Raw genomic sequence first — 12644 nt, forward strand, 5'->3', positions numbered from 1 at the left:
TCCATTTAGAAACCATTTACAAGTGAGTATCACTGTAAACAGCTGAAACATGATTACAGAGCAAACTCTTACATGACTGTAGTGTTTATATATATGCAGTATGTGTGTGTTTAAGTTTGTTGGCTCTTGTGTTGCTATTAGTGTCTGAACTGCTACCCTGGCTCTGGCATGAGCACAAATCAAATTTTCACTTTGGCATCTCAACAAGAAGGCAGGCGGCTAAAAATAAAATTAACCCACTTTATTTAATGTTCATGACCAAATTAATCTCAAAGTTCACACGGTTTGCTTAGATGTGTTAGGAAGCTTTTTAGGCAAAGGTGGACATAAAAAAGAAGCAACATCTTTTTCACTCCATCACTAATATAATAATTGGACTACAAATTCCTCAGAAATCCCTGTGCCCTTTTCCCATCAACACACTCAACCTAATTTGGGGTGGGTTGATTGTTCTAATAAGAAACAGGCCAGCTTGCTTTTATAGATGTTTAAAATGGACAAATCCACCGCCATGACCACCATGTGACTGTTTGCACACCTTTTTTGAAATATAAGGACTACCATAAGGGATATGGAAAAATGATGTGTCACTTCCTAAAAGCCTCATGTCCAAAGCTAAACTTAACAGAGAAAAAATGTTCCAGTGTTGATGACTTCTTTCTATTTATACTCCCACCCTGAGTCTTATTTTGGACATTGTTTCTTAGTCACCTCTTTTATTACACACAGACTTCAGAAACTTCTCAAATAACTAGAGGCGATAATAACATAAGTGTAATGAGAAGATCACCGAGGGTGCAGCTACTCTATCATCACTATTCTCCCTTCTGTCATCCCTAGGATTATATTATTTGTGCACATCTGAATAGATAAAATCTCTTTGATAAAGCGATGTTTTTTTTTCTCAGAGGTGGTGTTTATTTGAGAAAGCACAATCTGCATGCACAACACAACACAGCATGCCTGTGTGAGCTGAGATATTAACACTTATTTCTGAGGCTAAGAAGTAGCCGTCCAGCACATGGGAGTGGCTTTGGATCCTGTCATATCATCAAAGCTCTGTGTAGAAGAATGGCCACCAGACGTGCTCATACTGAGGATGACCTTTCCTGCCCAGTGTGTGGACATATTCTAAGTCAGCCTGTGGTGCTCACTTGCAGACACAAATTCTGTAAAGCCTGTCTGAAAGACAGCTGGGACACACAAGACAGTGGGGATTCACATTCACACTACTGTCCTCTTTGCTGGCGCCGTTCCTCTATGGATCAAATAGTCGTGAGCACTGTGCTCGAGAAGGCCTGTGAATCCTTCAAGAAGGACAGAAGCAAGAATGACCCAGAGGCTTGCAAAGAGCATGGAGAAAAGCTCACACTCTTCTGTGTGGAAGACTTAGAGCCAATTTGTGGTCTATGTGGGAAAGCAGCTGCACACTCTGGGCACCGGCTTTATGCCATCGGGGAAGGTGCCCATGACTGCAAGGTAAGCATGTTAAGGTCACAGGGATACTCAGACCATTTACTTTTTGCAAACATAAGTTGCACGGTTTAATTAGATTTCCTTATCTTAAACATAAATAAATTTGCACAAAACAATCTCTATCTGCAAATGACGCAATGGATAATGAAAAAAATGTTTGTTGACGTATCAGCCACAGTGTTTGCAAGGTAAATGACAAGTCAATGACTACAACCTAAGATTAACAATAAGGTTAAGCCTGTGTAATTAAGGATATGAAAATATTTCAGAAGTCAGCCTCAAAGACTGTTTATCACTTTATAAACAGGTGATGCATCATGTTGTACCTCAACTGTATTTTAATTGAAATCTTGTCAAAAAAAAGAAGTTTTTTCATTACTTTTGACTTTACTCTTCTGAACTTCTTTTGTATTTCTCATAGTCTGATATGCTGATACAATATGTGTGAAGCTTTTTTTCTGACAGTGTTCATTAACATTCTAATAATAGATTTATATATTTGGTTTACTGTTGCTATTGCTGTGCGAAAAGAACTGAAACTTGACTCCCACACGGTTTCTCTGACACCACATTAACTCTACTCATGCCTTCTTCTGCCTGGTCTCAAGACCAGTAAACATTTAATATTTATCTGGAAAATAAAACTATAGGAGCCTATATTATACTCCTGTTTGGATGCTTGATATTGTTTGTGTCACCAGATAAAAAGATATTTGTCTCTTAAAGCCAATGCTGATGTAATGTGCAGCTTTGCACTGACATGGAATGCTGCCATGAAGGGTATGCAGCAGCTGAAAGCCCCGCTTTGTGCTGGCAGATTGGCCACCTGCCAGAGTGACCTTGTTTTAAAGAGTTGATGGCCTGTCTTTTTTTTTTTTTTTTTTTTTTTAAAGGAGGAACTAAAGAGTGCACTCTTACCATTGAAAGAGAAATTACAGCTGTACAAGAAGACAAAAATGGTCTGTGAGGAAATGGCAGAACATGCCAAGGTACTGTTGGTTCCATCAGTTCCAAATGTTGCTTTGGACTTCAAAAAGAGCCAAGGTGCGGAAGCAATGATTACTCATCAATCATGTGTCTTTCCAGAACCAAGGTGAACAGACTGAAACACAGATCAAACAGGAATTTGAAGCCCTTCACCGTTTCCTTAAAGAGCAGGAGGCTGCCAGACTTTCTGATTTAAAGGCTGAGGAGGATCAGAAGAACTTAATGATTAACCAGACGATTGAAGAGATCAATGGTGAAATGGCATCTCTTTCCAACACCATCAAATTAGTTGAACAGGAGATGTCAACTCAAGATATCCCATTTCTTAAGGTAGACCAGATCAATTAGAACAGCAAGCTGACTGTAATGTTTTTATATATTTGAAAGTATCATTTGATTAATGATCCTCTTTATTTTTACTTTCAGAAATACAAGGAAACAATAAGGAGGTAAGTGCTACCACATCCACTTCAGCTTATTAACAATATTCACAAATTAACTGCTCGAGTATCTTTTCAGAACCTGGCAAAGTTCTCCCGATCCACAAATGGTATCTAGTGCTCTGATTGATGTGGCCAAGCACTTGGGCTCTCTGAAATATAAAGTGTGGGAGAAGATGAAGAGGATAGTCAAATACAGTGAGTTTCAGAAACAGAATTTGTTTACCAGTTTTACTGTCATGCTTTTATGCCAATCACAGCACCAACTTCTTACTTATTTCCCCAAGCTCCTGTGATTCTGGATCCGAACACAGCAGCTAGCTGCTTCATCATCTCTGAGGATCTCGCAGTTGTGCAGAACTCTACCCAGATTTTCAAGCTCCCAGACAACCCAGAACGTTTTGACGTCAGTGCTGAGATGCTGGCCGCTGAGGGCTATTCCTCTGGACGCCATAGTTGGGATGTAGAGGTGAATGACAACACCTACTGGGTGGTCGGGGTAGCCAGTGAGTCAATCAACAGGAAGGGTAAACACATTCTAACACCAGCAGAGGGATTCTGGACTATAAGGTTTCGCAATGGAGAGCATAAAGCCTGCACAGCACCGTGGGAGCCGCTCAACATGACCAAGAAGCCGGATGTGATAAGAGTGGTTTTAGACATGGACAGAGGCAAGGTGACCTTTTACGACCCTAGACAGAGAACACCCCTCTACACCTTCACAGATGTTGTCACGCCTAGAGCCTTTCCTTACTTTTGCACTGCTTGCAAAGAGCATCCACTGAAAATTCTACCCTCACGGATATCCTTATCAACAGAACAGTAAATCAACTTGAAGACATTATGAAATTGTTCTGTAAACTCTGAGGCTCTTCATAATGATCCAGGTTACAGTAGGATATTAAAGTAACCTTTAATTGCTTTAAACAGACACAGTTTAAAATCTTTCATTTGAGTTAAAAAATTTCCAACAGATCCATGATTGTGAATATCTTCCCAAGCTTTACAACTACATCTTACAACAGTAATGAGATTTTTTACACAATAACAGTTACTATATGTGACCTAGTATCGTATGATGAAAATATCACTTCTGTGATTTCGACACACAGTTAAGCTCATATTAAAAAATAAAGTCATTAAATACAGATCTTAGTTTCTTAGTTTCATAAAAGGCACATAAAACAGCAATGGTGGCATATTTGTAAACAAGTGTCCTCAGAAGTTCAGATTTGACAAGTGGGATTAGTTTCCCATTGCAATAAACATGTCAAAGATAAAAATGTCAAGGGTGGGTGTTCAAGCTAGTAGCCACATACACTGCATGTTGAACTCTGGTCTCTTAGCCTCATTCATACACACAGCAATAACACAAAACTATTGTTTAAACCTATACAGAATTAATCTTGCAGCACAGTTTATAAACAGGTACATACCATGTAACAAAGTTTAACCTGACTACCCTTTTTTCCTACTCACATTAATGTAAGATTTCTACTCCACTCTATGTGCGGTGATGCTCAGATTTTAAAAATGGACAAAGATGCTATTAAAGGGAATAAATGCCCACACATCATGTTCTGGTGTGTTACTATACAGTGTTAAAACATCATCTGTTACAGTACTCTCTCCATGTCGGAAGCCCGCTCAGTCTCTTCCCTGCAACTGTGGTACATCAAGGCTGAGTGATGCACACACTCCTATATCCGTATATTACTCATTCTCTGAAAAGTAGCTGTTTAAGTAAGGGTCCCTGACTGCCCTGCTAAAGCCTCCAGATCATAAAGACATTCTTCCCTCGACTATAGCGTTGTATAGCTCCTCATTCATGGCCTCGTAACGTGCACCTCTGGTGTTTAAAAAGTAGATCTTGTCATTCGTGAGTCGTGGGTCGAATCCCTCCCTCTGCAGCCTGGTTTTCTGGATTTTAAATGTACCTATACAGAAATATTGATACACACAGATTATAATTTGTTTTCATATGTAGTCATCAGTGGTAGCATAAAACTAAAGGAGCATTTTACCAGTGGTGTCTACATGTGGGGAGATTCTCAGGAACACAGGGCGAGCATACGGAGGAAGAACTCGTTGGATATCCTGCAAGAAATTGCTGCAGTCAAAACTCCCCGTGGCATCTGCAATGGCAGCCATGCCTGCCTTACCTTCCACACCTGGAGTTAAGCATAGAAATAAATAGTTGTAGTATTGAGTTCTTTTAAAATCACTAAACAATAAAGGGGAACTACATAGTCCCAATGCAATGCTAAAGGCAGTTAAGTACATGAACCATTACCTGCCACTGCCACACCATACACTGCAACATCAGTTTGACCCAGAAGATTGCTTAGTATACCCTCAACCTCAGTGGTGGAGACGTTTTCCCCTCGCCAGCGGAAGGTGTCCCCACTGCGATCCCGGAAGTACATGTAGCCCAGCTCATCCATCACTAACACGTCACCTGGGGTGGAGGTAAAGCAAAGTACCTGTGCGGTTTTTACAGCTATTAATCACTGACATGAGTTATTTAAACTTCCAAGTTTTGTTTGAATAACAATTACCTTGAACACTTGAAAAACACAAGTTTAATGTAGCAAATTTTAAAAATGTGATGTGCAAGCTATGCAAGCATAAACAATGACAGGCAGAAAAATGGGTGAAGCTCCCACTACATCGATAATCAGCTGTAGCAAGGTGGATGTCACAGTAAAAGTTTATATATAAACTCTGAAAACAAAACTTTGTGCGAGACATCATTATCAACTTGATCATATGGTAATTTGCTGATTTTGCCAGGTAACAGGGAGAAATGACTCCAGGTGATCTGAATGATCTGAATGAACTTAATCTATTTCCTGCCAAGCCGACTGAACTGCAGTAGACTTCATGAATGTTTGTTTAGAAAAGATGAGGGACAATAATTTCTTTATAGGTGCATCAAACAAAAATTATTCCCAACCTGATAAATAAGCAGAATCATTTTTCTTGAAGACATTGTGAGCGATCTTCTTCTTTGTAGCATCCTGGTTAGCATAGCCATCAAAACGCCTTAATGGGTCTTGTTGGTTGATGCGGCCTACCAGAAGGCCTGGTTCCCCTGCAAGGCATGGAGGACTATAATTTAGCACTCTAAGAAGACCAGCATAGGTCAAAGACTCCCAAAACCCTTCAAGTTGTAACTGCTGTATAGATGTTCAGTACCAGGGCGGCAAGGCACACAGAACCCACGGCTGTCCCGAACAAGTTCCATAGTGTCTTCATCAACCCTCACCAGACGGATGGGGTACACATTGGGAAGAATACGGCTGTTGAATCCACAGGCTCCCACCTGGCAGGATAGAATCAGCTAAACTCTGATCCAATTAACATTGTAATAGTGAGGACATGCATGTCAAGTTACATGGTAGTTGCTGACCTTGCCATCCATGTTAGCAATGCTGCAGTTGCACTCGGTGGCCCCATAGAACTCGCCAATCTGCGCCACCCCAAAACGCTCCATGAAGGCTTCCCAAACACTGGGGCGCAATCCATTTCCCACAGCAAGCCGTACTTTGTGTTGCTTCTCAGCTGGCCGCACGGGCTGAGACAAGAGGTAGCGGCAGATTTCCCCAATATACTGCACCACCTACAAGCCGAGGGAAGAAAAAAAAAAATCTTATTGTTCAAAACATCATGGTTTATGAATAACTTCAAAAAAACTATTATAAATGCCATACTAATGAAATCAATAGGTGCTTACAGTGCAGTTGTACTTAATACAATCTTCCCAGAAGCGGCTGGCAGAGAATTTTTTCTTCACTACAACAGTGAGGCCGTGGATCAGACACTGGCCAACTCCAATAATGTTTCCTGGAAAGAGAAGAAAACTTGATCAAACCTTGAAGGTGAAACTGTAGTCATTAAAAATCTGTAGACTAGCACCACATACCTGCTGAGTGATAGAGAGGCAGGCAGTCATAGACAATGTCATCAGAGCGCATGCGAAAGGCAAAATACCCAAAAGCAGCAATTCTGTAATAGCTGTCAAAGAAAACAGAGATTCCCAGATAAACATTAAATGTATTAACTTTGAAGAAAGGTGATTTTTTTTTTCTTTTGGTAGTGATTCTTCAAGAAAACATACCGACTGTGAACCACAATGGCAGCCTTGGGCAATCCTGTGGTCCCCGAGGTGTAAATATAAAATAGGCGGTCTGCAAAACAATAGAATATAGCATAAAAATGCACCCTGCAAATTTACATAGTGTTTTATTTACTGCTGGGATGGCATTTTGGAAACCAATGCATTAAAGAACTGAAAATGCAGACATCGTTTCTACTTTGCTTAATATTTCCCTTTGCAATTTCATCTGAACTGTTATGTAAGGTATATCTGAAGCTCACACCTTTAATACTGGCTTATATGTTAATTCATCTAAGACAGATTTACCACTGGGCTAGGAAATGGTTTATTAATATCCAGACTGGACAGTGCAAGCAAGTCACTCTTATCTGCTCCAGACAGCTGTCTAAGAAAAATAAATGCAACTGTCATAAAATGACTCGCATTATTAGCCAAGTATTTTCCTTATCAGGCTTGAGATATATAATTACTGGAAAGTAATTTTAGTTTTGAAATAGCAGTGTGAGAAAAATGAATTACTATGGCGCATACACTTTGGGAATTCAGAATCAACCAAGAACCAAAGGTTAACAGCTACACACACTGTAAGGAAATTGTTTAAGAAGGCATTTGAAATGGAGTCACTCATTAACATACAGATTAAGTGTCAGAGTGAGAGCTGAGTTTAGTGAGATACTCACCATTCATTCCTTTAGGGGGAACACAAGGCGAAGGGGAATGTTTAGGTGCAGCAGCTAAAATAGGGTCCAGAGGTTGAGCAGCAAGACAGGCTAACTGTTCTGCACTGAGGTCTCCTGTACAAAATCGTACCATGGACTGGCTCATGGTGGAACTGATGTCCAACATAGCTAGCATTCAGGAAGAAACATAGTTAGATATAAAAAGGGGATATAAGTCAACTCAGTTCAGACTCTCTAGATTGTATGTGTGTGATCATAAAGTTGTCCAACACCATTAGATGATTTTAATTCAGCTAGTGCTCTTCAAGGTCATAACCTTGGGTAGTAATTCACCACAATCTGCTATTATTAGATCACTTCTGAACACTTATGTTTTGATCACTTGGTCTTCTGGGATTCTCATTCGCCCTTTAACTTGAATTCCACTTTGGTAAAGGGGAAAGTTGCAGGGAATCTAATCACATACTTGTGTATGTACAGCCAAAAATTCCTGGCATTTGCCAGTTTGACACAGTTGCTGATGTTTTCTCTCTGTGCAAGTTTGAGATTCATGGGATCCATGCCACTTGTAAATGATCAGAATAGGACCTCCACTAAGTGATTTAAAAATAGCACTGGAAACTAACTAAAGAGCTCAAGGTCGCACAATTGAAGGAGAGATCAGCCAAATTCATATCAGGTATTGTCTCTGGCTTTTAGAAGTTGTATTTAAACTGCGTTAACTAGCTTCACCAAGAATTTCACTGGCAGCATGGATGCCAACGACAGGTCCAACTCGTCTTACATTTCATAGGCCCTGTCATTATTATTGTTTGTTTTACAGCAGGCTGAGGGTCGCAGATGCGGATACTGCCAATATTGTTGTGACGGTGCTGGACTCCCTTGTTGTCAGAGAGGCGGATGTTGTCCAAGATAAGGACAATTCTGGACAATACCCTCCACCCACTCCATGAGTGCCCAGTCACAGGAGCACGTTCAGTGAGAGACTGAGATTACCTAAATGCACCACTGAACCACACAGGAAATCATTCCTGCCTGAGGCTCTCTCTCGGTACAATTTCTCCATCTAATGCACAGTACACAGTGCAATAGTTAAAGCCTTAATATTTGCATATGCTCTACAGTGACAATAACAAAATAAAGTTTTACAGTTTAAAGTTTAGAGTACAGTGTCACTCATATATTTAATCTCTGTAATATTCTGGATATTTATAATTGAGCTATTTCTTATACTTTGTAACTTTGTAATATTTTAGATTAGTTCAGTCTGTTACTGTTCTTATTGTCTTGGAGCAACTGTAACTACATCATTTCCTTAGGGATTAATAACATATTCTAAAACAGATTGAGTGTGAACAACGACACCACCTAAGATGACCATCTACTATACCGTTACAGATATCAAGCAAGGAATCTGTAGCTGAGACTAGCTGTATTGTGGGTGCAAACGTAACACCTGTCCCTTGCTGACAGTATAATACTGCATCACAGATTTATACAAACAGCTCCATTTATACAAAATTAAAACAAATACTCATTTTATGATCAGCTCTCTCTACATCATCTCTACATTCTTACCATCCGCCAGCTCAGCTCCGAACACAATCGCCCGTGACTCTGATACCCCGATACAGTGCAGAAGAGGATCACAGCGGAGACTAAAGTTGATGAGTGCAGCTTCCACTCCAACTTTGGCCAAACCCAGCCAAAGTGCCACCTGTAATGGCCTACTTTCCATGAAAAGGGCCACAACATCTCCGGAGACCCATCCTTGACCTCTCGCCCAATGGGCGACTCCATTTGATATCTCATCCAGCTGGGTGAAGGTCCACATTTCTCCTGTGGCCTCATAGATGAGAGCTGGTTTATTTGGGTGGAGTTTCACTGTCTGGGCGAAAATGGAAGGAATATTGCTTCCATGGTGCATGTAGCGCCATAAGGCCAGCTTCACTCTCATGAGCACATACAAGCCACTGGGGAGTGTGACAAGAAAAATCAGGTCTAAGCACAAAGATGTATACAGATATACACGCAAATGAGTCACAACTTGATGTAGATGTCGTTAACTTACTTGAGGTCTCTCTTGGCCGTGCGTGCTGCAATGTAGAAGTATTTCCAGCTGCTTGTGCCTAGATATACCCCAAGACCTGCTGCCAGACTCCAGGGCCAGGACACCCCGAAGAGACGACACAGTCCCATGGACCCCAGAGAGGCTGAAACACTCGCTGCATTGTGCATTCTTGTCACAGTATAAAAGGAGAAAGACGAAGCGTTTAGCAGAAAGAAGTGGCTTGAGCTAAAGCCTACATGAGTTCCACTCTAAAGTACTACAGTTGCAGGTCAGTACACACGAGAAACTTTTGCAGGTTGTAACTAACGCATTACTCCACTGAACGGAGATTACGGTTTTAAAGAGAATTCAGCTCAAATTTAAGCATCGTGTGTGAACAAGCGGCATTTAAAGAACCACTGTTTACTCACAAACTTTAAACGCATAACTTACCTACAGGTCAATTAGACAGAAGCACTGTCACCTTTCACCCGATAACCTCGCAGGTCGGCCCGCCTTATTATGTAGAAAACCAGCGGTATTTCAAATCGTCCTTCCGTTTGTTGGGAGCGTCGAGAAAGTCCCCAATGAAGCGTTTTCAGGAAAATCCGTATTATTTTTTTTCCAAGTCTTAGCACACTTTTACTTCTTACAGCGCAGTTGTGCTCAAGTATTTATTAGTTTATTCAAAGTACATCTATAAATATGTCAAACATACGTTAGCGAGTCCAGTCACGTGTCCTCTACGAGCCTGCGATTATAATTTGTGCCCAAGTGGCACAAATGTGAATGAGAACAGTTAAACTCCAGCTGAATGTGGCTATTTTCTGTACTCCATATTGAACAGAGTCGCTGCCACAGAAGCACCACCCACCACGGGCGTTAACCTTCTCCTGCAGGTCCGCTATTTGTTAAACTCACTGCTTGTCAAGCTTTTCTCAATTTTGATTGGTCAAAACTAATACCGCCCCATTGGCCAATCTGCAAGTAGCTGCTATTGATGACAGAACCGGTACAGACTACTAAATGTTGTGAAATGTAGTTCAAGTCCGCCTCCATCTCTTATTCACTAACTGCTTGTGTAAATAAGCTCTTGGTTTGTTAATAAATAGAAAGTATCTATGTTCTCTATACAAAAAGTCCATGAGTAATATAGTTAATGCAAATAGTGGAACTATGTTCTTGTCAGGGTCCATCTCTGTCCACAAACTCTGAAGAGCACTGTCTTCCTCAGTAAGATGTAAACCCAGGGGTCTAAGATCTGATTCCAGGAGGCTATACGTAAAGCCACATAGATGAGCTTTTGAGCTGATGTTCCAGGGCTTTGCTTGAGCTGCATCAGAAGAATTTGGATCTAAAATGTAGGAGAAAAATGAGAGAAAACAATTATGATGTGTTATTTATTCTTTGTCCCTTTTTATTAATCAGATCTAATATTAAAATAAATCATATCTAAATTATTGTAGAAAAAAAGTCTTCAGAATAACAAAAGCAGCACTCACAAGGAAGGGGCTCCAGCAGACACAGGAAACAACAGTGATGACTACCAGTTGCGCCATTACCTCTATATCCAATGAAAAAAACAGCGAAGAAGATGATGTACGTGATTCATGACGACCAAAGCGGGTTGTGTGGTTTGTTTGACCATTGGGGGTCTTCATTCTGGCATGCACCAATGAAGCAACACTCATTATGTTGCTGAACAGGGAAAGGGTGAGCGCAGTGAGGCCCAGACATGAGAAAATCAAAGCCAGGTAAGTGTCAGCTGCAAAACATGGAGAAGTAACTCTCAAAAAACACCAGGTGCATGGATATTGGATAGTATAAGTCCCTACTTTGAGTAAAGGCAGAATTGCCAGAACAAGTGCAAGAGCGGAAAGGAATAACACCACCCGTACCACATGAGCCACAGTAATCATATTAAAACGACAAAATGGCTTAGTGATGGCCACACAGCGCTCCACTGCCATAACACAACCGAACAGCAAAGGGCACAGGCCAAAAAACACCATATTTGTTCCAAAGACATCACATAGTTTCATAGTATACTGATGATTCATGTGGAGATACAGTGCAAAGGAACCTAGGATCACATGACCTCCGAGGTCAGCCAAAAGCAAAGCCACTGTTAGAAGTAGGAATGGTGCTTTGGACTGGCGGCAGAATCTACCACGAGACTTAGCCAGGATGCTCAGTGCAGCAAGGTTGGAGATGGTGCCGAATAACATTGTGAAGCAGGATATTGCTAAGCCTGAATTGCTCATGGGAGGTGGGACGCTACTATTCGGCTGGCCACATGTCTGATTCAGATGGCAAGTTGTCATCATTTCCATTGATACCTACAAAAAGAAAAATTATGAAAAAGTTTAAAAGAACATGCATTAGTTAAAGTCTACAATTTTTTAGCTAATTTCAACCTGTTTTGCCATCTAGATATCTCAAGTAAATTGCAGACAACAACACATCAGAGAAGTTAAAAACAAACAAACAAAAACTCAGTAGATACATGCTTTACTGGGCAGCTCAAAGTAATAATAAGTGGTATGTAAGAAATGTCTTGCCAAGATCTCCCCACAATCACGTTTTGCTTAAATTATTTCAGTAGAGGGGAATGTATCTAAACATATAGTATTATTTCTATGTAGTAAATTGCCATTAACTTACCTTCAGACTCCTTTGATGAACACTCAAAAGGAATGAAGGATGATGAATGTGCCTCTTGATAACACAGATGCCTCATGTACCAAATCACAGTATGATCACAGTTGCCTACGATTATTTACTTTCATTCCCCTCCCCTAATTTTTTTTCTTGTCCTCTGAAAGCTCCTCTTCCTGCCTGGTCTACCTTTCTCTTTCTCTATCTGCAGACAGGTTTCTCTGCATACTATT

At 40.6% G+C, this 12644-nt stretch overlaps 3 protein-coding genes across 3 annotated transcripts; 1 reads left to right on the plus strand and 2 right to left on the minus strand.

Annotated features, from left to right (window-relative positions):
• The first annotated feature begins 800 nt into the window (after nucleotides 1-800).
• Nucleotides 801-3834, plus strand: trim35-13 (tripartite motif containing 35-13). The gene is made up of 6 exons (XM_026164664.1): nucleotides 801-1479; nucleotides 2370-2465; nucleotides 2563-2793; nucleotides 2890-2912; nucleotides 2983-3101; nucleotides 3191-3834. Exons 1-6 carry the CDS (start codon nucleotides 1072-1074, stop codon nucleotides 3727-3729), a joined length of 1416 nt encoding a protein of 471 aa, XP_026020449.1. The 5' UTR covers nucleotides 801-1071; the 3' UTR covers nucleotides 3730-3834.
• Nucleotides 3798-10616, minus strand: slc27a1a (solute carrier family 27 member 1a). The gene is made up of 14 exons (XM_026164658.1): nucleotides 10472-10616; nucleotides 10207-10306; nucleotides 9775-9942; nucleotides 9282-9676; nucleotides 7704-7871; nucleotides 7024-7093; nucleotides 6829-6920; nucleotides 6640-6749; nucleotides 6316-6525; nucleotides 6102-6228; nucleotides 5860-5997; nucleotides 5197-5361; nucleotides 4928-5074; nucleotides 3798-4840 (listed from the first exon to the last, which is right to left on the minus strand). Exons 3-14 carry the CDS (start codon nucleotides 9939-9941, stop codon nucleotides 4683-4685), a joined length of 1947 nt encoding a protein of 648 aa, XP_026020443.1. The 5' UTR covers nucleotide 9942; nucleotides 10207-10306; nucleotides 10472-10616; the 3' UTR covers nucleotides 3798-4682.
• A 122-nt stretch (nucleotides 10617-10738) lies between these two features.
• ptger1c (prostaglandin E receptor 1c (subtype EP1)) lies at nucleotides 10739-12644 on the minus strand. The gene is made up of 3 exons (XM_026164678.1): nucleotides 12418-12644; nucleotides 11256-12092; nucleotides 10739-11107 (listed from the first exon to the last, which is right to left on the minus strand). The coding sequence occupies exons 2-3, from the start codon at nucleotides 12084-12086 to the stop codon at nucleotides 10928-10930; spliced, it is 1011 nt and encodes a 336-aa protein (XP_026020463.1). The 5' UTR covers nucleotides 12087-12092; nucleotides 12418-12644; the 3' UTR covers nucleotides 10739-10927.

Source organism: Astatotilapia calliptera, chromosome 4, assembly GCF_900246225.1.
Source record: "Astatotilapia calliptera chromosome 4, fAstCal1.2, whole genome shotgun sequence".
Taxonomy (NCBI): domain Eukaryota; kingdom Metazoa; phylum Chordata; class Actinopteri; order Cichliformes; family Cichlidae; genus Astatotilapia; species Astatotilapia calliptera.

Coding starts and splice junctions, on each gene's coding strand:
- trim35-13 (XM_026164664.1), top strand. CDS start 1,072: ATGGCCACCAGACGTGCTCATACTGAGGATGACCTTTCCTGCCCAGTG. Junction 2,466..2,562: donor AAATGGCAGAACATGCCAAG/GTACTGTTGGTT, acceptor GTGTCTTTCCAG/AACCAAGGTGAACAGACTGA. Junction 2,913..2,982: donor TACAAGGAAACAATAAGGAG/GTAAGTGCTACC, acceptor GTATCTTTTCAG/AACCTGGCAAAGTTCTCCCG.
- ptger1c (XM_026164678.1), bottom strand. CDS start 12,086: ATGGAAATGATGACAACTTGCCATCTGAATCAGACATGTGGCCAGCCG. Junction 11,108..11,255: donor TCTGCTGGAGCCCCTTCCTT/GTGAGTGCTGCT, acceptor CCTACATTTTAG/ATCCAAATTCTTCTGATGCA.
- slc27a1a (XM_026164658.1), bottom strand. CDS start 9,941: ATGCACAATGCAGCGAGTGTTTCAGCCTCTCTGGGGTCCATGGGACTG. Junction 9,677..9,774: donor ACGGCCAAGAGAGACCTCAA/GTAAGTTAACGA, acceptor CACACTCCCCAG/TGGCTTGTATGTGCTCATGA. Junction 6,921..7,023: donor GCCATTGTGGTTCACAGTCG/GTATGTTTTCTT, acceptor TTTCTTTGACAG/CTATTACAGAATTGCTGCTT.